Source organism: Ceratotherium simum, chromosome 1 (genome assembly GCF_057802395.1).
Source record: "Ceratotherium simum simum isolate JZ-2026a chromosome 1, ASM5780239v1, whole genome shotgun sequence".
NCBI lineage: Eukaryota > Metazoa > Chordata > Mammalia > Perissodactyla > Rhinocerotidae > Ceratotherium > Ceratotherium simum.
Window position 1 is genome coordinate 17,094,489 of NC_141900.1, and position 24,972 is coordinate 17,119,460.

Sequence of the window (24,972 nt, forward strand, 5' to 3'; positions counted from 1 at the left end):
TGGAGCCCACGTCAGGGGAGGTGTCGGAATAAATAGGGTCCCGCAATGGCCGTGGTTGGCTGCGCTCCGAGCTGCCGGGTCCAGGACTGGAACTGCCAGGGCGGGTTTGCGCCCCGGAGGCTGAGGGCTGGCGCTGCTCGAGCTCTGTACGCCGAACGGCGGATATCCCCGGCCGGCCCCCGCGGCCCCTCATTGTTGCCGACGGGAGTTTGGGGAGAGAACCTCTCCTGTGCCCTAAAGGACTTCCTCCTCCGAGAAGAGAGAGCGACTAGGGGGCGGAAAGAGAAGGGCCCTTTCTGCCTGTCGGGGTCGCGGCGCAGGAGGGCAGTGCCATGCTCCTCTCCGTCCTGGCCGCGTTGTGCCTGTGGCTGCGCCTGGCGCTGGGCGTGCGCGGCGCGCCCTGCGAGGCGGTGCGCATCCCCATGTGCCGGCACATGCCCTGGAACATCACGCGGATGCCCAACCACCTGCACCACAGCACGCAGGAGAACGCCATCCTGGCCATCGAGCAGTACGAGGAGCTGGTGGACGTGAACTGCAGCGCAGTGCTGCGTTTCTTCCTCTGCGCCATGTACGCGCCCATCTGCACTCTGGAGTTCCTGCACGACCCCATCAAGCCGTGCAAGTCCGTGTGCCAGCGCGCGCGCGACGACTGCGAGCCCCTCATGAAGATGTACAACCATAGCTGGCCAGAGAGCCTGGCCTGCGAGGAGCTGCCTGTCTATGACCGAGGCGTGTGCATCTCGCCTGAGGCCATCGTCACTGACCTCCCGGACGGTAAGGCCCAAGGAAGGACCTGGGGGGTGAGGAGGCACACTTGGCTGTCGCCGCCACGTGAGAACCCGGCGGCCACACCTACAGCTGCCATCGGGTGGTCTGTCAGCCTCCTATCCCACTTCGGAGGGTCGGAGAAGTTGGTAGGGGCTGGTGACTTGACTTCTGGAAGAGTGTGGTTTCTCTACAGGAATTTCCGGGAGCTGAAGAACACCGTGTCCCATAAAGGGGGGGGGGGGTGCCTACAAAGGGAGCCATTGGGGACGTTTTCATTTACAGTAATAACAGAATAATAATAGCAGCAGCAGTAAGCAAGTATATAGGGTTTTTGGGGGGCTCTGAGCCAGTGTTAAGCACTTTACATGTATCATTTAGTCCTTACAACAATCCCGCCAGGATTCTCCATCTAGTGTTAGCTCTTGAAAGCTCTTTCTGAAAAAGCAGTCGAAGTCATCACTCCCCACCAGGAGTGCAATCTGTAAATTTAGTCACCCTGGAAAATTGGGATGTCTGTTTCATGGTCTGACCAGGAGCCAACGTCTGCGGCATCTTAGTTAACTGGATCTCAGCTTCCGCTTCCTTCTTTACTCTTTAGTCATTTTGCTGCTTTTCTGGGAAGAAGGAGCAGGTTTAAATCCACTTCTTGAAGTGAAACCTAAGAATATTTTTGCATTCTCTTATCCCTGACCCAGGTTGCTGTACATTTAAAGCAGTTATGGTGTTGCTTTAGTGTGGTTTCTGAAGTTATACCTCAGACCATTGCCCAAAACATGAAGGAGGAGAAGTAAAGTGAAGGGGAAAATCAAAACTCCTCTCTAATTTGGAGTTTTAGAAAAAACATATTGTGGGCCAGCCCCGTGGCGTAGCGGTTAAGTGCGTGCGCTCCGCTGCTGGCAGCCCAGGTTCGGATCCCGGGCGCGCACTGAGGCACTGCTTGTCAGACCCTGCTGTGGCAGCGTCCCATATAAAGTGGAGGAAGATAGGCACAGATGTTAGCCCAGGGCCAGTCTTCCTCAGCAAAAAGAGGAGGATTGGTATGGATGTTACCTCAGGGCTGATCTTCCTCATCAAAAAAAGAAAAAATATATTTATTGCTTAGATTATATAAATGATAGAGAATTCTGCTTGTTTGGGGTTATGGAGCTGTGGACTGTTTCTGCACTGCAAAATATGAGGTGGGGATTTGGAAATGTTCTAGTTGTTTTGTGTAAACTGTCAACCTGGAAAATCAACATTTTAAAATGGATTTGGGAGGGAATGACGTAATTTATCTGGGTTGCCTGTCTGTATCAGCCAGGTTAAATGGACGTGCGTTCACATCGGTCTGTGCTAGATAGGCAGTCTCACCCAAGGCTTCTTTGCTAAGCCCAGAGATGTCTATATGAAGGGAGCAGTCGACAATCACATGCCATTTCTACCATTTAGTATTACTTTTTGTGATGCTGTGTTAGTTTATGTCTCCAGAGGGTTCCTTATTCCAGCTGGGTGAACAGACCAAGTCACTGACCACACCCACGTGGCCCTATGTGTGTTTCAGATGTTAAGTGGATAGACATCACGCCAGACATGATGGTACAGGAACGGCCCCTTGACATTGACTGTAAACGCCTAAGCCCCGGTGAGTTCTTTATCCTTAAGGCTCCCTCGCTTTCTTCTCCCTAGAGTGATTTCTGAACCCTTTTCCAACTTTTTGGCTCTCTTTTGTCTTCTTTAGACAAGTGCAAGTGCAAAAAGGTGAAGCCAACCCTGGCGAATTACCTGAGCAAAAACTACAGTTACGGTAAGTCATCTGATGACACATTCACTTGGGGACTTGGCACACTGCAAAGCCAAGTCTGCTGGTCATAAAGTAAAGAAAAGGGTTGGTGATTTTTCTAGTTAATTAGTGGGTCCTAGATGGCACAATAACAACTGTAAAACTTCTTACTTTTCTTGGTAAATCAAGTAAAAACAAAGTAAATTACCCAGGTGAGAACAGTGCTGTGGGTCAGATTAGAAGTTTGACATCATTTCCTTGTCTTGGTGAAAGGTGCTGCTCAGGCAGGAGGGCACACCTCACCCGTTCTCTTCCTAAGATTTCATTGCTGCAGGAAGGATGGGTGAGTGATCCTCGGAGCTGATTATCTGAGGCCCAGAGGCCAAGGCCTTAAGACCTGCCCACGTATATTTTTACTTATAAATAGCTATGAATATTTAACGTATTAAAGAAATTGTGGGACTATGTGAATCACAAGACCCTACTACTATAAGTATTGACATAGCTTAAATGCCCTCTTCTTTCTTATTTGAAAGAACGAGTCAGCACTTTTTTCAAAGAATAAGTCAATCATGCTATTTTGAATGTTTTAAGTAAAATTAATTCTGTCATCATTTGAAAGTAAATTTAACTAAAAATATGTTCTTTTAAATTATCTATTAAGGCTATTTTATGTTTCTTTGCATTTCTTAAATTATTTCTGCTGAAATAACAGAAACGCTTTTGGGAAAAATGTTCATTTTATTTGCTAACTTAGTTTTCCATATTTCAAACTGAAATCTTATATGATAAGAACCTTTATATTATATGTTACACATGAAAATAGGAAGATCATGGCAACATAAAAGTCTGAAAAAATAACCTCTAATTTAAGTTGTCAGATTTAAGAATCATACAGAGCCAATGTGGGTAAGTCAACCAAAAAAGAAATACACTATCTTTTCTAGTCGCTTTTGGCTGTTGTGTTTTTAAACCTGTTCTATATAGATATCATCTTAATCTGATCTACTTAGTCCCTCATCTGACACTCTCTGGTCTTAGTTACTAATCTGAGTGTCACTGTCATGCTGTCCTCTGGGGCATCAATGCCTCGTAACTACTTTGGTGATGAAACGATTTTCTATTTAAATCCTTTGGCTCCTTCGTAAACCAGCTTCCCCGGATGGAATCCAAGGGAGATCCGTACTAGGCTGATTACAACTCCACAGCAGGCAGTAATAGCAAGGGACCAAAAAAGCCAGAATTTAAAGCGTGACCAGACACACTGACATTAACAGCCATCTGTAATAACAGTCTACCTCTCCTCACCACAGACCTCGCTTTGACAGTCTGGGAAATTAAAGGATTGAGAACAGTGATCTTCAGAGACTCCTTCCAGTTCCAAAATGTTATGACTCTATTAACTTCCTCTGGAACAGAGGAAGTTCAAGCACCAGTACAAACTTTAAGGTGGCTTCTGAATCTGAGAATATATGATTCTCACTTCAAATCATCACAAAGCAGAATATAAACAAATATTTGTTTCTATGAAATTTTTATTGACATTCTACATAACTAAATTTCCTGGTATGTTTTTGGCAATAACAACAAAAAGCTAATTTTAGAATTATAGAATTTTAGGGCTGAGAACCCTACGGCCGTGAAAATCCTATGAATAGCAGCAGAGCGCTGTCTGAAATAGCACTGGAAGGTAAGACGATGGCACAAAAGACGGGGCAGGATTCTGCTCTGCTGTACACAGTCTGTGGGTGTTGAAATGGGCTCAAAGGCACTAAGAACAACAAAGGCTGAGGAGGATTCTCTGTTCAAACCCTATTTGTAGCCCAGTGAGGAGCTGTGAACAACCCAAAGGCAGAACCCCGACTAAGCGTGCTTGTCCATTTGCTTTCCTATCCAGCAGCCTGATTCAGAACCTTTAGGACAATGTTGACAAAATGGGAGGCTTACATTTAGCGTATGATTGTGTGGGCTTTTTCCTGCATTTGGGCAGCTTGGACATGACCATAATTACAGGAGTGATTCTTTAAGAGAGGCTCAGGAGTTGGCATGAATACACCATCCTGATTTTTCCCCAAAGGCTTCAACAACACTTATATCGATTTTTAAATTGCAGTCATTCATGCCAAAATAAAAGCGGTGCAGAGGAGTGGCTGCAACGAAGTGACCACAGTGGTGGATGTGAAAGAGATCTTCAAGTCCTCTTCTCCCATCCCTCGAACTCAAGTCCCGCTCATTACGAATTCTTCCTGCCAGTGTCCTCACATCCTGCCCCATCAGGACGTTCTCATCATGTGTTACGAGTGGCGCTCACGGTAGGCACCGAGGGACAGAGGAAACTGCACATGGCTTACTAACATGTGAATCCCATTCCACAGTCATGGTTTAAAAAAAAAAAGACACTAGCGTTTTAAAAAGCAGTTTTAGGGGCCGGCTCAGTGGTGTACCGGTTAAGTTCACACGCTCTGCTTCCATGGCCTGGGGTTTGCAGGTTCAAATCCTGGGCACGGACTGATGCGTCCCATAGACAAAAAATAGAGGAAGATGGGCAGAGATGTTAGCTCAGAGCCAGTCTTCCTCACACACACACAAAAAAGCAGTTTTAATAGATGCCTTTGTTGGAATATCATATATCCTAAACATCAATTAATTCTTCATAGAATGAAGGAAAAATAGAAGTATGAACATTTGAATGGAATCTTTAAAAATCAATTTCAGAATTCGTTAAATGATTTCAAAAACTTCTAGGCAGATAAATTACTTTGAGTGAAATCAGATCATTCAAATCAATCTTAGTGTGGCAAATACTGAATTTTTTTAAGGTCTCTTTAATAACTTACAGATCAAGTAAAGATAGCCATTTGAGACTACAGTTCCACACGTTTTCCTTATATACACTTAGTTTACAATGTTTGTTTGCTAGAGTATTACACACACACACGTGCACACGCACACATACTCAGATCTCTAGTTACGAGTGAGTGTCTCTCCACACCTCTTTCCTTGGCTTCTTTTCATATATCGGTACATTCTTTATAACATGAAAATCAAACACTTCAGCGCAGCTTCCAGGAGGAGCCTGATAACTTGCTGTAATACACTTCTCTAGCAGAATTACTCATTTTTATATAACAACTCTTCCTTTTGATTCTCTGCCATTAATGCTCATCTGTTTCTTCTGGATGTAGCTCAAGACTATTTCTCAAAAACTAAAAACAAAAAACCACCTTTTGAACTGCAGTCGCTTGAATTCTTCCTTGTTCTGTGCCTCTCAGTACTTGGGTACCCTCCTCACACCACATCAATCGCCTCGTGTTCTTGGCTTTACAGCTGTTCTTTTACTTACATCTCATCTCTCCAAAGCAGCTGCATGAGTGAATGTTGAATGAATGTTTCTGGGCTCGTCTCTTCCATGGTGCTTGTATCCGCTGCGGTACTAAATGCAGTTCTGGGGATGTACCAGGTTGCTAGTCATTAAATTCTATTTGGACAGATAAATGGATCCTAAGTGAATTAAATAACAGCTTTCCTGTCATATTTCCCACGTTAGTTTATAGATTTAATGTAATTCTCATCAAAATCCAGGAAAAATTTTTTGGATGATTAGTATTTATGTCTGCACAAATGATGCTAATGATCATTTGGAAGAATAATCTAGTAAGAGCATGTAAAGGAGATTTTGAAAATAAGAGGTGTGAGAGGAAATCTGCCTACTGAGACATGCAAAACTGGTATAATGCTACACTTGTTAAATCCATGTGGTCAAGAGTAGACATGTAGATAAATAAAACAGAGGAAAAGTCTTGAAACAGATTCTAATGCATAAAAGAACTTATATTATGAAGGAAATATGGCAAATCAATAGGAAATGAAAATATTATTTGGTAAATGTTGCAAATATTTTTATTTGGAAAAATAGTACATATTTTAACCTTATACTGTACTATAAAATAAATTTCAAATGAATTAAAGAGATAAGTGTTTTAAAAACTTAATCAAAGAGGATAAAATTAGGTAAATAAATATGTGATAACTGAATGGCAAAATACTTTCTAAAGATACAAGCAATGTAGGAAATTATAAGGGAAAATATCAGTATGCATATTTGATGACATAATATTGTGTATATAAAAATCGCAAATAGAAAGAGAGATACAAATAAAAATACTTGCAACAGGTATGACAAAACAATAGTAATCTTACTCTATGAAGAGTTCATATAAATTAATATTTAAAACATTAAGACTACACTTAAGAAATACATGTGCATAAATCTATACAGACAAATTCCAGAAGAAGAAATACGGATAGTAAGTAAACATTAAAATATTCACTTCCTTAATTCTCCAATCCAAATAAAAACAAGATTCCATTTTTACCTAGTCTTAATGTTAGTCAACTGAATGAAGAGTCAACCATTTGGAAACAATTTGACACTATGCATTGAAAAACCTTAAAAAAAAAATACATACTCTTTGACTCAGTGAGTCTACTTTCAGAAATCTGTCCTAAGGAAATAATAAGACAGTGCTCACCAGTATACACAAGGATATTCAATGAAACACTGGTAATAATAGCTAAGCAAACGAGGGAGGTTCAACAGTAGAGAAATTCTTAAATATATTACAGATATCCATAGTTGTAATATTATATGATATTAAAATTATATTCTTTGAATTATTCTAATTATATCAGAAAATACATATAATACAATGATAAAAGGAAATGTATAGTATGACTAAATATACAATGTGATCTAAATATATGTATACAAGTACAAGAAGGAATGAAAGGAAATGTCAATAAAACAGAAATAGTTGGTTGTGGGGCTAAGGGTCATTGAAGAATTTTGGTTTTTATAATTTTTTGTATTTTTAAACTTTTTGCCTTCATAATCAGAAGTTGCTTATTAAGACAAATTACTTTTTTTCAGGATGATGCTTCTTGAAAATTGTTTAGTTGAAAAATGGAGAGATCAACTGAGTAAAAGATCCGTAGTAAGTATAATTAGCAATACTATGAATGTGGATTTAAGTGCATGTAAAGAAATTTTATAGAATTTGGGAATTCTTCACACTCTTTCATCTCTGTGCTGTCATAAGAGCCAGCAATAACAGTGGAATTTGTCTTTTGAATAGGTAGTTAAGGGTATAGCTATTCTCACTTGGAATTTTTAACTTCAAAATCAATTTGGTTGTGTTCAGTACTGATCTACTGGTTATTTCCAGATTAAATTAGTTTTTTGGTTTCTTTATTGTATTACATTTAATTTTTTTACCCAACAGTCAGATACTTGAGCAGAATTAATAGTCAGTGGGATTAACACAGACACATACATGTAGGGGTGTGAATACCTAGCTCTGCAACTCACACTGACACTGTACAGAGCAGAATCTTTCCCTGTATTTAAAATAATTTTAAGGCTTTCGTCAAAATAAATAAATTAAAAGTAATTATTTTGTGGCCAAACCTATAGTTTTAGTGGTAACATCATAGAATTATTGGTAATTCAATTAGAGGAGTTAGAATAATCTTTTGCCCAGAGATGTGAAATCATACTGGAACTAAAGAAATCAGGTCATTGGTTTGAAATTTTTAAAGCATCCCCTCTCCTGAAAATATGTTTAGATTTATTCAGGAGAATTTGTTTTTTCAGATTTATAAGAGGCACTGCTATTACCTGTGTTCTCTTAGTTTGCATGAATAAAAATTCCTGGGCAAGAGGAGAGGGAATATTGATACTGACTTATGGGGAAGGTAGTTTCAACACAGCCTCTCCTAGTCAGTGCATTTCTGAATAACAGAACCAAACACGACTCTTAGATCTGAGCTAAAAACCCATGAGCTGCTCAGGAGCATGCTCAGTCTTACTGGGCAGAAGATTCTAGCAGGATTGGTTATCTGGTTTCCAAGACTGCAGTAGATTAGAAGCATCAATGTAGAAGGCAAGTCCTGAGATTGTTGAGAGGAAAGAAAGCTTTCCAGAATCACAGTTGTTGGAGCCATTCACTTTTGCAGCAAATACTCCAACATAAGAATATGAAAGTATCACCATGTGTTTGCAATGTACAGCAATGAGTTGATTATTTTAGAGCAGACTGGAATTGTGCCCCAGGAGGGTGGGGACAGTGTTTTTTATTTCATTGTATTTCTAGTGCCTAGAACAGTGCCTGGCCTGTGGTCATCCTCAAACTTTTTCCTGATTGAAATATACTCTAACAAAGTGGAGACATATGTGTTATAATAAAAAGCAATGTCTATTCAAGTGCACTCACTTTTTCATTTTTTTCTTATATGCAGCTATTTAGAAAGTAAATCTTTTTCTATCAGAGAAACTTGACTATCCAGAATGACTCATTTTCACATCAGTTTTGAGTAGCTAACTCTTGAGGATTAGTAGATGTGGGTGGGGCTTCTATCTTCCTCTGGATGTAAGAGAATTAGGTGAACCCATGAGTGTGGTAAGACACCCCTGACTTCCTAGTGAGGCTGAATAAATTTCTGCTTTTGGCCATGTCAGAGCCTTTCTAGAAGGCTTTGCTGTGTGGGAATGTTGCATTATAGGGCCCGTGGGAAAAATTGCATGGTTAGGGCCTTGGGCTCTGGAGTCAGACTGGGGAATTTGAATCCCATCACTGACAGTCATCAGCTGTGTGACCTTCTACAAATAACCTCCGTGTGCTTGTCTCCTGGTCTTGACAATGGTGTCCACCTCGAAGGGCTGTTGTGAGTTTCAATGAAATGAATGCATGTCAAGGCTTCATCATATATTACTGAGCACTTTCCAAATCGTCCAGTTCATGATAAGTGCTCAACAACATAGGGTAGCTATTATAATTGTTGTCATGATTAGCATATTACAGTGAAAAAATTAATTCGGATATTGGTTTAACAGCATAAGGGGTGAGATGTATTTGATAGTCATGTTTACAAATTGCCTCCCAGCAGTGGGAAGAGAGGCTGCAGGAACAGCAGAGAACAGTCCAGGACAAGAAGCAAACAGCTGGGCGCACCAGTCGTAGTAATCCACCGAAACCAAAGGGAAAGCCGCCTGCTCCCAAACCAGCCAGCCCCAAGAAGAACATTAAAGCTAGGAGCGCCCAAAAGAGAGCAAACCCGAAGAAAGTGTGAGCTAACTGCTTTCCAAAATGGAGACTTCCTCTGAGGATGAGGCCAGGCGTGGCCCAGACCGCCTGCGGAAGGCCACACACCCCTTGCCTTAACAACTGCGGTACTCTTCCTAGACACATCTCGCAGCATTTTTCTTAATGATACGCTTCAGTTTTTCTTTTTAAGCCACCACAAGCCATAGTGGTAGGTATGTCCTCTGGTCGGGAAGGTATAGGAAAGCTAGTGGGAAAGCTTACTGCATTCAGAGTAGCCTGTGTGCATCCTCTACGAGACCTCCATGTGGGGAAAATGTGCTTTTGTTCTACAATTTGACCTAATATGTGCATTGTAAAATAAATGCCATATTACAAACAGAACACCTAACTTTTTCTTTTACAATATATTTTACTTCAGTTTTGACTTCTGTTGTTAGAATGTTAGTGATATTTTAAAATGTGATCAAAGATATAATGCTTCTAGGGAAGAAAGCAAGAGGAATGAATGTTTAAAAGATCTTTATGTGTTTACGGTTGGCAGGAGAATTTTTGTGACTAAAGGGGATTTCTGAACAATCTAGAAAAGTAGGATATGGAAAATTGTAATGAGTTTTTTTACAAAGAAGCCTTTCTACTCTGTTTTCAGCTAGAAAACTCTAAAAACTAAAATAACAATGATAAAAGAATAAAAGGGAAAGGCACACACACAGTGCCTAAAGACTTGTTTTTGGGTAGAGATGCTCTGATCTTACACTCGCGATGCTTCTTGTCAGTACCCTTGAAGTGGCACCAGAAACAGAGGTTGTTTCTCCTTTATGATTTGGGTATGAGTTAGTCAAACCCCAAATATTTTACACCTGTCCGTTTGGTGCTCATGCTACTTCCCAGGACATTCTAGGTATCTTGATGCCAAACCTGAGAGAATTTTCTCTCTGCCGATGGCTGGTGCTCACAAGGGTGCCATGGGCTGAGGCAGGAGGGCCAGGATCCAAATCCCCTGGTCTCAGCCGGCTATGGCACCGCTGCCACACACCAGGTCTGTGCCCGGGAAAGGTGACTATGGTCACCCACTATTCAAGGATGTAGAGGAACAATCTGAAAGCTTCAGAGTAATTTCTCCTCTAGATTTACCATTGTCCCTGCTCCTCAGAGAAAGGGTAAGTTACATGTTGCAGTCACACAAGATAATTAAACAAATAATTTCATTTCATCTCTGCAGCCACTGGCACATAGAAGTGAGGTGTGTGGGTAAGCCAGGGGAGAGTGGAGAAATAGGGTTAATGAGAATGCTGGCACAGGCACCCATCTCCTTCTGAAAGTGTAACTTTGTCTGCATTGCTACCCCAGGGCAGTGGAGTTAAAGGAATCCAATAGATGGACCCACACAAGCGTACCAATAACATACCCTGTGTGTGTTTCTGCTGTACAGAAGCCAAACTTCTTTGGCCCTTAAGGAAAGACAGATAGGTATTAAGCATAGTATCTAAACTAAAGAAACTTAGGAAAGACCATTAAAAGGCACTGGTAGCCTAGCTTACCTCCTTAGCGTAGTAGGAATTCTTTGTGGGAGGGGAGTTAGAAATGGAACTCTCCACAGAAATGGAGGAAAAAACATTTAAGTAAAATCTTTTTTTTAAAGTGTGAAACAATGTAAGAAGAGTTTGGAGATGACTTTACAAATTTAAACACTATTTACTTTGAGTATTTAACTGAAATCATATGCTGAATATTACACAAAAACTTAATTAGGCACATTCATCAGTTTGATTAATTGATAAAAGATTAACTAGGCCACTGTTTGGTTATTTATTATGAAAAAGTTGGAAATGAACATCGGCCCACACTGAGTTATATACTAACTATGGAAGTGGCCTTTGTGTGAGAGCCAAAAATTTATTTTTCTTACCTAAATATTTTCTCCACTTAAATACATGTGAGAGGAAGTAAATAAAAATATATGGAAGAGAAAGCTAAGGTTCTATGTCTGAAATGGGAATTAATTGAAAGTTGAGTTACTTTAATGAGAAAAAAATAATTTATTTTGCAATATGTTTATCAACACATTTTATAATTGAGGACAACTGGAGGCCTTTATTTTTTAAAATGATTTTGTTGGTCTTTCAATAATACAGTAAATGTGTTTTTTCTACAAAGTATTCAAAAATGTATAAAATAAAAAATAATACAATTAAAATCCTACCTAATCCCACTCACCACTCTGCAGAGGTAATCACTGCTAGTATTTTGGTATATAATTTTTCAGGCGTTTCCTATGCATTTATATAATGATTTGAAAAAAATAAAACTACGGGCCTATTATACATAATTTCAGAACATGCCTTCTTCACTCGGCCCTTCATTGAGATTAGTTCTCACATCAATAAAGCTGATGCAACCTCATTTATAATGGCTGTGTTGTATTCCATGGTATGCATTACTAAACAAACCCTGGTGTTATTAGGGATTTAGGTTGTTTCTTAACAGAACATACTGAATAACTGAATAAACATCTTGATGGCTAATATCTGTGCACATCCATAATTAGTTCTTTGGGATACATTCATTTAAGTAGCATTGCTGGGCCAAGTATGCCCAGCAAGGAAAGTTCTTGATCCTATTGTCAATTATCCTCCAGAATGCCTGAGCCATAGATGTAGCAAAGTGCTGACTTTCCAACTCCTCTTTCCCATAGTTTTTATGAATTTCAGCTGGGAACTGGATGTCATCTTGGGCAAAGCTCCGGTCTTCATCTGTAAGCCATCACTGACAACATTCTTCACACGCCCAACATTCCAGGCAGCTGGGGAATGAATGATTGAGCACCTCAAAGGGTGTATAGTCAATAGACAGATAAATGATAGATAGATAGATAGATGATTGATAGACAGATAGATAGATGGATAGATGATAGATAGATGATAGATAGATATAGATTGATAGACAGATAGATGATAGATATATAGGTGATAGATAGATGATTGATAGCTAGGTAGATAGATGATAGATAGATAGATAGATAGACAGATAGATAGATAGATGATAGATATAGATTTTTTGACTTCTGGGGAAAGCCTGTGCAACCTCCTCAGTGTTTTTCAATGAGTCAAGTTTAATAATATAACTGATCAGCTAGAGAAACCAAAGAATTTGGATGTAGCAGAAATGCCAATAGATTTTCTCTCTGTCCAGGCTTCCTTTAAGACACATGAGAACTTAGATAAATAGCCTTAGTTTCTTACTTTCCGGTTTGAAACCAATGCAGTCTGACCATACTTTTGGTTTCTGGCCTTGGATGCTTATAAGATTGTCTATTGCAAACTTACAGCAAAACTCCTTTACTTGAGCTAGCTCGAGGGGGCTTCTGTTTGGTGGAACCAGTCTCTGAAGAAAAAAGAAGGGCACATATTTACCACAAATCTCTACCTGCTGTTATCACCCACTCAAAAAGCAGAAATGGTTATTTGGAATCATGGAATGAAGAAGTCGAATGGGATCTCAGAAGTCATAATCTGGCGTGCTGGAGAAAGGCTGCGTGAGGGCTTGTCTAATGTCTCACAGGTAGTTAGAGAAAGAACTGGGCCCCCAGAGTTACTCACTTTTGGTTTACCAGGCCAAAGTGCCTGGTTTTTCAGAAACATAAAACCGGTCTATTAGAATATTCATTTATCACCACAGAAAGAGCAATAGGAGAACAAATTTCTGCTCCTGGGTGTAGTCTGATAAAAGCTAGTACTGACTGTATTTCTTCATGGGAAAACTTTTTTTTTTTTTTTTTTTTTTTTGGTGAGGAAGGTTAGCCCTGAGCTAACATCTGTTGCCAATCCTCCTCTTTTTGCTGAGGAAGATCGGCCCTGGGCTAACATCTGTGCCCATCTTCCTCTACCTTACCTGTGGGACGCCTGCCACAGCATAGCTTGATAAGTAGTGCATAGGTCCTTGCCTGGGATCTGAACCCACAAACCCCAGGTCGCCAAAGTGGAGCATGTGAACTTAAGCACTACACCACTGGGCTGGCCCCAGGAAAACAGTTTTTGAAAAGCATTTTACCCTGAGAGATATGTCACAGTGACAGGCATGCCAACCAAAAATTTTAGTTGATGGTCAACTTTGTGACTTAACTGATAAGCAAGCAATGTCATGTTCTCCAGATCAATGGAGCACCTAGAATAGGGTATCTACCTTAACATCAGTACCCCAAAGGAGACACTTCACCTCAGGATGGCAATGAAATAGTCCCCCTTTTTATTATTCAAACAACAGAGATAAACAAAAAGAAAAAATGAAAACAAAAGCACCCAAAATGTCAAAATTAGCATTTTGGTGTGAATCCTCCCAGGCTTTCTGCTTGGGTGTATGAATTTAATAATGCAGCATGAATATCTTTCCACATAAATAAATACATCTGTATTTTCATTCTTCACATCTGCATAGCAGCATGTATCAGAGTTTATTTTGCCAATAACTTTGGGAATGAACTTTTAAATGTGGTTCCGCATGCCAGGGTAGGACAGATTTTTGTGACACAAATAATTTTCTACTATTATTGAATTCTCAGGACCAGAAAATAAAAGGAGCACAAAAGAGTGCAGAGTGCAAGACATCAATGCTCTTCTGTATTTTGTCTAATGAGCATGTGTTACTTTTATAATTAGAAAATACTCCAAAAATATTATCAGAGACAGAGAGAGAGATGGAACGTAGTATGGTTTTAAGCCATGCAGATATGCAAACATGAAAACTATTTCATTGATTATTTGTGTGTTAGTCTGGGTCCTCAGAGAAGCAGGTGCCAAAATGGAATTAAATTAAATGTGGAAGGATTCTATTAGAGGAAATGCCTGTGAGAGAGAATGGGCAGGGAGCTCAATAAGGCTGAGAGAGCTGTCAGAGAGACGGAAGAGACGAGGGAAGGAAGGTTGGGTGGAAGCATTTCAGACTGCCTCAATGTCTAAGGAAAGTTTGGCAAGGCGATGGGGGAGCCTGAGCCAAGCCAGCCATCAAGGAGTCCATCGTCTCCCTCTCTGCCTTAATATAGCGGCACACTCAGTCACCGACTGGGAGCAACTCATGGGCAGCCTGGTCTTGGTGCAAAGGTAGCAGTAGATTTCAGAGCGTAGTGTCTGGATATGGTCTCTGTAGTTAGTCTGTGACTCACATCCTTATGGCCATCACAGTATGACAATCATAAAAATCATAAAAATATTGAAATTTTACCATTACATTGTCAGCACAACCTATAAAATGGTGGTGTCAAGCAGCAAAATGTCTTTGTCAACTTCTGTAATTGTCATCAATACACTATTTGAATCCTTAAATCCCCAAAATTTCTATGTCTTCATGTCTTTTCTGTTTTACTTCAAATGTATTTAAGAGAAAATGTGCTGATTACAACTAAAGATCTTGCGGTATTTACTCTTCCACCTAAGAAAGGTCTCTTTCTACTAAAATGTAAGGAAACTTTTTTTAAGAGGTAATTAATGGCAGTAACAAAGTCCATGATGTGTAATTTTGCCTTTACAGGGTCAGACAGCATAAGTCTAATACATTTAGCTGCAATATTTGTATGAGATTAGTTTTATAACTAGATAATCTTAAAATATGTAGCTATAATATCTAGATGAGAACCCCCTTTATAATGGCAAGTTTGGATCCCATTAGTGATATATTTTGAAAAGAGCATACTATATTAGCGATTAATTTTAGCTAACTGACAAGACTCATATCCAGAGGGCTGATCCCAAATATCACAAATTATAATAATATGAATAATAAAATGAGATGTAGAAAACTGAGGTTAAGCAAAAAATGGTATTATGAATAAAATTCCATCATGGTATTGAGGGATATCTAAAATTCTGTTGTTAAAGGAATGGGTTTTTAAAATTCATTAACATTTTTAGTCTTCTAATAATTTCAAATATTTGTTATGTCACTGAAATACTTCAGCAGCTGAAAATCACATGGACAATTGCTTAGTCAACTTTCTCACTTTATTAAAGGTGTAAAAAATTGCCTTTGGAGGTCATCCAAAGTAGCTTCCAAGGGATGAGAAAGTGCAGATACAGTTCAGGGAAGCATCAGTATTAGCGGATCCACTTCAGTGGAAGGAAAGGGCACCAAACGAGTCCAGGAAGTGGGCCATAAAATAGAGCAGAGCATATTTTGGGAAATCTGTCCATTTCCTGCAGGGCATGTGCTTACAGGGAACAGGATTCAGGGAGGGGATGCTGGAAAGCATTAGGATCCAACCAAGAAATCTTCAGGTCTCATCTTGGGAGGGGGATAGAGGGCCTAAGTAGGGCAATCAAAGAAACTCTGGCTTCAGGGCCAAAGTGTGTGACCAAGCCAGTCCTACAGGATGGGGACTATGTGGTGGAACTCATTAAGACACAGACCTCAGCCCCAGCTCTGTTTGGCTGCTGGGATAGAGGCCCTTCCCTCACAGGCTTACCATTGCCTCCCTTCCGAGCCAGTCCCTGTATTCAGACCCATATCCCCCCATCATGTGCTTATCATCATGCCTACAAATCTCAGCTCAGAGCTCCAAGCTGTGCCCACTGATTTTGCAGTCCTCAATTGTCTCAGTCACCATGGCCCGGGACATGCGTTTTCTGCCTAAAGTCCAGCTGAGATTCAAGATCAGCCATCTAGCTGGAGCGCTGACAACTTTTTAGCCTTTTCTAACCTTTCTTCCCCAGGGGCAAGAAGATATTTCCAAGTACTGCCAACCCCAGCCCCTATGCCTGTCCATGCTGCTGTGTCCTCCCCACTAAAGTCAGTCCCCCCACGATCAACACCAGCACAAACTAAGGTTTACTGGAATGTATCTCTTTGGACATTGATTATTCGATTTCTGACTACTTACCTCAAAGCTAATTCTATAATCTGAAAGAAACATCCTATCTCTGTGTCTTACTTATAAAACCTTTGTTCAGAGGTACACATATATAGACAACTGAGTGAGGCATGCCATCTGCTGTTAAAATGCAATATTAATTTTAAGAGTTTGCTGTTTTAATGCTTTTGAAGTTCTGGACCATTTCTGAGGTAATAACAGTGAGCCACTTAACACTGTCATATTAGGAATACCCAAATACTGTCAGGCATGTAAAACAGCAGATAATAGTATTCGATTTGAAGGAGTGGGGAATGCGAAGGAAGTGAGGAGGTGGATATTTTTACTATACTTATTTCTCTGCACAATCCAAAGAAAGCCAATAATTGATTTACCCTAATTAAAAAAAAATGCATTCTGAAGAAAAATTGAGAAATATCCTTACTGATAATTCACATCTAACTAGATTTTGTACAATTTAACAATTCAGATGAATGTCCACAGGTGTGTTTCTCAAACATACTGTTAGAACAATTGAGTTTTGAGGTGAGTAATGTGTTACTAATACTAAACGATCAAGGGGTGACGTCAGCAAGATGGAAGAGTGGGAAGCCCTGTACCATCCTTCCTTCCACAAACTCACCAACTCAGCAACAAATTCCCTTTGTGAGAAATCCAGAAACTAAGTGAAAAGCTCCTGTACTCTAGATGACTGTGAAACCAGACTCAGCAAAGCTGGTAGGAAGAGTCAGGACACCCTCTCGCTTGAGTCCCTGCCCCCAGCACAGCACTGTACAATCAGAAAGAGATCCTTTAACTCTCGGCTTCCCCTAGAGGAGGGAAGGAGCTGGTGTGCATGTCCAGTGCCCCAACTTTGCTGAAGGGGATCCCAGAGGACTAACCTCTGTCTTGTCAGTCTTGGAGCTTAAATGGATCCACCACAGCTTAGCAGCCTGGAGGAGAACAGAGACGGCAGTTTGGATTGGCAGACACCATAGCTCCCCCTCTTGCCCAGTGCAGAGACCAGATGAAAAAGGAGAGGTCTTGAGAGAGGGCCCACATCGCATATGGGCAGTAGGGCTATATGGGGTCTGGCTGTAACAACCTATCCAGCTTCCACATCAGGGGCACAGTATGGGCACCTGCTTGTCCCAGTCAGATGGTCAGGTGGGTGGGAGTGGGCTCTGGCCAGACAGGCCTAGATGGCATGGATGCCTGGGACCAGGTGCAGGGGAGCAAACTGCACATGCACGTGGCATACAACTCTCAGCATTCAGAGAGGCCAGGGTCCTGTCCTCATGTCTAGGCTGTGTAGACAGAGGCTGGGTCCTGGGTGCAAGTACCTGGGGGCCACACTGCTCTGCCAAGGTCTAGCTCACTCAAAAACAAAGGCACCTAATTCGCTGAAGTCAGATCTTGTGGGATCTCAGAAGGCATGCCATGCTCTGTTGGACCAGGGAATTGCAAATGAGAGACCCAGGAGCCCTGATTATCAGAGAAGTTCAGATAAATCTTGTACAGATAGCAGGGCCATGGTGGAAAGAAAGAGAGAAAGAAAGAGAGAAAGAGAGAAAGAAAGAAAGAAAGAAAGAAAGAAGGAAAGAAAGAAAGAAAGAAAGAAAGAAAGAAAGAAAGAAAGAAAGAAGGAAAGAAAGAAAGAAAGAAAGAAAGAAACTGAGCCCAGGTCTCAGCTTCTCCCTGGGGGAAGAAAAGAGTAGACCTGTGTGTATAGAGCCCCAGCTTCTCCAAGGGGGCTCTCCAGAGGACTGACCTTGGTCCTGCCAGTCTTGGAGCTTGGATGAGTCCACTCCATCCTAGCAGCCCAGAGGAGAATGGAGATGGCAGCTAGGTCTGGCAGAGACCATAGCTCCCCCTCCTGGCTCACCACAGAGTGACTTGACAAAAAACACAGCTGCCTACTTCTCCCTCAGGAGGTAAAAAGTTGGTAAAGGCCCCCAAATCTCTAGCCCAACTGATTTGTGGGCATCATGTCCTATATGAGGCCAGTCTATGAAGACCAGGAGAGGTGCCTGCTTTGTCTAATGCACAAATATCAAACTAGAGAGTTAAGGAAAATGAAGAATTAAACAAAGATGTTCCAAACAACAGAACAAAAATAAATCTCCAGAAAATGACCCTAATGAAATGGAGTTATATGATTTACCTGAAGAGAATTCAAAATAGTTGTTATAAAGATGCTCACTGAGGTCAAGAGAATAATGAATGAACAAAGTGAGAATTTCAACAGAGAAATAAAAAATATTGAAAAATGCCAAACAGAAATTAGGATACAGAATAAGACAGTAACTGAACTGAAAGTTTTACTAGAGGGGTTCAACAACAGACCAGACCAGGCAGAAGGAAGGATCAACAACAAGAAGCATCATCACAAAGATTCAATCAGAGGAACAAAAAGGAAAAAGAATGAGAAAAAAGTGAAGACAGCTTAAGAAACTTATGGGATACCATCAAGCAGGGCAATAAACATATTACAAAAGCCCCAGGGAGAAGAAAAAGAGAAAAAGGACCAGAAAGCTTATTCAAAGAAATAATAGCTGAAAACTCCCCAAATCTAGAGAAGGAAATGGACATCCAGATCCCAGAAGCCCAAAACTCATGAAATATAATGAATCCAAAAAACCACACTGTGACCCATTATAATCACATTGTCAAAAATCAAAGACAAAGAGAATTTTGAAGGCACTAAGAAAAAAGTAACTGGTCACAAACAAGGGAATTCCATAATATTATCAGCAGATTTTTCAGCAGAAACCTTACAGGCCAGAAGGGAGTGGGATGACATATTCAAAGTGCTGAAGACACAAAACAAAAAACAAAACAAAAAAACCTGCCAACCAAAAGTACTATACCAAACAAAACTATCTTTCAAAAATGAAGGAGAGATAAAGACAGAAGATCAATAAGAAAACGGAGGATTTGAACAGCAATATAGACCAAATGGACCTAACAGATATATACAGAACATTCCACCCAAGAAGAGCAGAATACATATTTTTCTCAAGTGCACACGGATCTTTCTCCAGTATAGATCACATGTTAGGCCATAAAACAAGTCTCAACAAATTTAAGAAAATTAATTATACAAAGTATCTTTTTGATCACAATAAAATGAAACCAGTCAATAACAGAAGAAAAATTGGAAACTTCACAAAAATGTGGAAATTAAACAACAGACTCTTGAACAAGCATGTGTCAAAGAATAAATTAAAAATATACTAAATAAAAATAAATAAATAAATAAATCAAAATTAGAAAATACCTCAAGACAAACAAAAGTGAAAATACAATATGCCAAAGCTCATAGGATGCCATTCTAAGAGGGAAGTTCATAGTGATAAATGCATACATTAACAAGAAGAAAGAATGGTAACTATGTGATGTGATGAATGTGTTAACTAACCTTATTGTGGTAATCATTTCACTACATATATGTATATCAAATCATCATACTGTAATGTTCAACTTACACAATGTTATATGTCAATTATATCTCAATAAAGCTGGGGAAAAAAAGAAGAAAGACCTCAAGTAAACAATCTAACATTACACCTCAAGGAGCTAGAAAAAAACAGAACAAACCAAGTCCACATTAGCAAAAAAAAAAAAAAAGGAAATAACAAAGATTAGAGCAGAAATAAATGAAATGGAAAATAGAAAAACAATAGAAAAAAATCAACAAAACTTAGAGTTCATTTTTTGAAAAGATTAACAAAATTGACAAACCCTTAGCTATACTAAAAAGAAAAAAAGAGAAGTCTCAAATAAAATCACAAATGAAAGAAGAGATATTACACCTGATGATATAGAAATAAAAAGGATAAGAGACTACTATGAAAATTATATACCAACAAACTGGACACCTAGAAGAAATAGATAAACTCCTAGAAATATACAACCTATAAAAACTAAATCATAAATAAACAGATAGCCTAAACAGACCTATAACTAGTATGGAGATTTGGAGATTGAATCAGTAATCAAAAGCCTCTCAACAAAGAAAAGCCCAGGATCAGATGGCTTCACTAGTGAATTCTACCTAACAGTTAAAGGAGAATTAATGCCAATCCTTCTCAAATTCATCCCAAAAATTGAAGAGGAAGGAACATTTCCAAACTCATTGTATGAGGCCAGCATTATCCTGATACCAAAACTAGGTAAAGACCCCACAAGAAAAGAAAAACTATAGGCCAATATCCCTAAGGAATATACATGCAAAAATCCTCAACAAAGTACTAGCAAACCAAATCCAACAGCACATTAAAAGGGTCATGCACCAGGGGCCAGCCCGGTGGTGCAGCGGTTAAGTGCGCACGCTCCACTTCAGTGGCCTGGGGTTCGCAGGTTCAGATCCCGGGCGTGCCCTGATGCACTGCTTGTCAAGCCATGCTGTGGCGGCGTCCCCTATAAAGAGGAGGAAGATGGGCACGGATGTTAGGCCGGGGCCAGTCTTCCTCAGCAAAAAGAGGAGGATTGGCAGATGTTAGCTCAGGGCTGATCTTCCTCACAAAAAAATAAAATAAAATAAAATAAAAGGGTCATGCACCATGACCCTGGGATACAAGGATGGCTTAATATACTAAAATCAATTAATGTGATACACCACATCAACAGAATAAAGGATAAAAATCACAATTGTCTCAATACATATGGAAAATGTTTGACAAAATTCAACACATTTTCATGATAAAAACTCAAAAAACTAGGAATGGAAGGAAAATGCCTCAACATAATAAAGGCCATACATGAAAAGCTCATAGCTAAGGTCATACTCAATGGTGAAAAATTGAAAGCTTTTCATCTAAAATCAGGAACAAGGCAAGGATGTCCACTCTTACCACTTCTATTTTACACAGTATTGGAAGTCCTAGCTAGAGCAATTAAGCAAGAAAAAAAAAAATAAAAGCTAATCAAACTGGAAAGGAAGAAGAAAAATTATCCCTATTCGCAGACAATATGATCTTGTATTAGAAAATCCCAGACTCCATAAAAAAACTGTTAGAATTAATAAATGAATTCAGTAAATTTTGCAGGATACAAAATCAACACACAAAAATCAGTTGCATTTCTATACACTAACAATGAACTATCTGAAAAGTTAATTAGGAGAACAATTCCATTTACAACAGCTGCAAAAAGAATAAAATACTTAGGAATAAACTTAACCTAGGAAGTGTTAGCTTTATATACTGAAAACTACAAAACATTGATGAAAGAAACTAAACAAGACATATGCAAATGAAATGACATCCTATGTTCATGGATTGGAAGACTTAATATTGTTAAAATGTCTGTACTATCAAGGTGATATATAAATTCAATGCATTCCCTACCAAAATCCCACAGACACTTTTTTACAGAAATAGAAAAAAAACAATTCTGCAATTTATATAGAACCACTAAAGACCACAAATAGCCAAATCAATCCTGAGAAAGCAAAACAAAGTTGGAGGCATCACACTTTCTGATTTCAAACTATATTACAAAGCTATTGTAATCAAAACAGTGTGGTACTAGCATAAGGACAGGCATATAGACCACTGGAGCAGAATAGAGGGCAAGAAATAAATTCGTGCATATATGGTCAATTGATCTTTGACAAGGATGCCAAGAATACACAATGGGGAAAGGATAGTCTCTACAACAAATGGTGTTGAAAAACTGGATATCCACATGTAAAAGAATGAAATTGTACCCTTATCTAACATCATACCCAAAAATCAACTCAAAATGGATTAAAGACTTAAACATAAGACATGAAACTGTAAAACTCCTAGAGGAAAACATAGGGGAATAGCTTCACTACATTGGTATTGGTAATGATTTCATGGATGTGACACCAAAGACACAGGCAACAAAAACAAAAATAAACAAGTAGAAATAAATCAAACTGAAAAGCTTCTGCATAGTAAAGAAAATAATTAACAGAGTGTAAAGTCAAGCTATAGAATGGGAGAAAATACATCTGATAACAGGCTAATCTCCAAAATACATAACTCCATAACAACAATGAAAAAACCTAATAACTCCTTTAAAAAAATGGGCTAAGAACATACAATGGAGAAAGGAAAGTCTCTTCAATAAATTGTGCTGGGAAAACTGGACAGCCACATGCAAAAGAATGAAAGTAGACCATCTGCTTTCACCATTCACAAAAATTAACTCAAAATGGATCAAAGACCTGAAGGTGAGACCTGAAAATATAAAACTCCTTGAAGAAAATATAGGCAAGACACTATTTGACATTGGTCATAAAGGAATATTTTCAGATACCACGTCTACTTGGACAAGGGAAACTAAAGAAAAAATAAACAAATGGGACTTCATCAGACTAAAGAGCTTCTACAAGGCAAATGAAACCGGGATCAAAATGAATAGACAACACATCAGTTGGGAAAAAATATTTGCAAAACATATATCTGACAAGGGGTTAATCTCCATAATATATAAAGAACTCACACAACTGAACCACAAAAAAACAAACAACCCAATCAAAAAATGGGCAGAGGAAATGAACAGACACTTCTCCAAAGAAGATATACAGATGGCCAATAGGCATATGAAAAGATGTTCAACATTACTAATCATCAGGGAAATGCAAATCAAAACTACACTAAGATATCACCTTACACCCGTCAGAATGACTATAATCACCAAGACAAAAACCACAAATGTTGGAGAGAATGTGGAGATACAGCAATTCTCATTCACTGCTGGTGGGAATGCAAACTGGTGCAGCCTTTATGGAAAACAGTTTGGATATTCCTCAAAAAATTAAAAATAGAAATACCTTATGAGCCAGCTATCCCACCACTGGGAATCTATCCAGCAAACCTGAAATCAACAATCCAAAGAGGCTTATGCACCCCTCTGTTCATTGCAGCATTATTCACTATAGCCAAGAAGTAGAAGCAACCCAAGTGTCCCTCGACTCATGACTGGATAAAGAAGATGTGGGATATATATACAATGGAATACTACTCAGCCATTAAAAAAAGACAAAATAGTCCATTTTGCAACAACATGGATGGACCTGGAGGGTATTATGTTAGGAGAAATAAGCCAGAGAGAGAAAGACAAACACTGTATGATCTCACTCATATGTGGACTATAAACCAACATACAGACAGAGAGAACTGTATGGTGGTTACCAGGGGCAAGGGGGTGGACAGAGTGGGCACAAGGATTGAAGGGAGGCATTTATATGGTGACTGATAAACAATAACGTACAACCAAAATTTCACAATGTTATAAACTATTAAGACATCAATAAAAAAAATGAGCTAAGGACTTGAATAGACTTTTCTCTAAAGAAGACAGACAAATGGCCAATCAGTATACAAAAAAATGCTTATCATCAGAGAAATGCAAATAAAAACCACAATGAGATATCATCTCACACCTGTTAGGATGGTTTTTATCAAAAAAACAAAAGGCAACAAGTGTTGTTTAGGATGTGGAGAAATCGGAGCCCTTGAACACTATTGGTGGAAATGCAAAACGGTGCAGTCCCTATTGAACAGTATGGAGGTTCCTCAAAAAATTACAAATAGAACTACCATGTTATCCAAGAATCCCACTTCTGATTATATACCCAAAAGAATTAAAATCAGGATCTTGAAGAGATATTAACATCCCCATGTTCACTGCAGCACTAATCACAATAGCCAAGATGTGAAAACAACCTGAATGTCTACTGACAGATGAATGGATATAGCAAGTGTGGTTATATACATACAATGAAATATTATTCAGCTGAAAAACGAAGGAAATTCTGCAATATGTGACAACATGGGTGGACCTTGAGGATATTACGTTAATTGAAATAAGCCAGACACAGAAAACAAGTGCTATACGATTCCACTTATATGAGGTATCTAAAACAGTAAAATTCGTAAAATCAAAGACTGGAATGGTGGTTACCAGGGCCTGGACAAAGGGGAATATGGGGACTATTAATCAATAGGCATAAAGTTTCAGTTAAGTAAGATGAATAAGCTCTAGAGATCTGCTATACAACATTGTACCTTCAGTCAACAATCACTTATTGTACACTTAAAAATTAAGAGGATAGATCTCATGTTCAGTGTTCTCATCACAAGAAAATTTAAAAATACTAAATGATTAAAGTTTGTGAGTATCTTTATTAACTACAAATTAGGATGGAAAGTTAATCCTACAAGAATATCATTCTCACTCACTCACATTACAATATGTTCTTCTGAGTGGAATGAAAAGGAAGGTTGTCACAGCCAAGGTACTGGAAATCACATAGAACCCTGGCTATAAGCTTAAGAGTGTATCACTGTTGTAAACATCATTCAAATTACATCCTGAGAAGGGAAAATGCCAAAAACAGTGAATACTTTGGTTAATCACTGTCTCCTATCCCCAGAGAGATTTGCATTATTTTACTATCAGGGAGCTAGGTACCTGGCCTACACTGTCCTGTAGTTAGATAGTAAATTATATAAATCAATATGTCA

At 39.2% G+C, this 24,972-nt stretch overlaps 1 protein-coding gene across 1 annotated transcript; it reads left to right on the forward strand.

Moving 5' to 3' along the window:
• On the forward strand, window positions 1–10,340 carry SFRP4 (secreted frizzled related protein 4). Its single transcript, XM_004439268.3, has 6 exons — window positions 1–777; window positions 2,312–2,392; window positions 2,489–2,554; window positions 4,644–4,842; window positions 7,461–7,524; window positions 9,473–10,340. The coding sequence occupies exons 1-6, from the start codon at window positions 333–335 to the stop codon at window positions 9,656–9,658; spliced, it is 1,041 nt and encodes a 346-aa protein (XP_004439325.1). The 5' UTR covers window positions 1–332; the 3' UTR covers window positions 9,659–10,340.
• The last annotated feature ends 14,632 nt before the right edge of the window (window positions 10,341–24,972 follow it).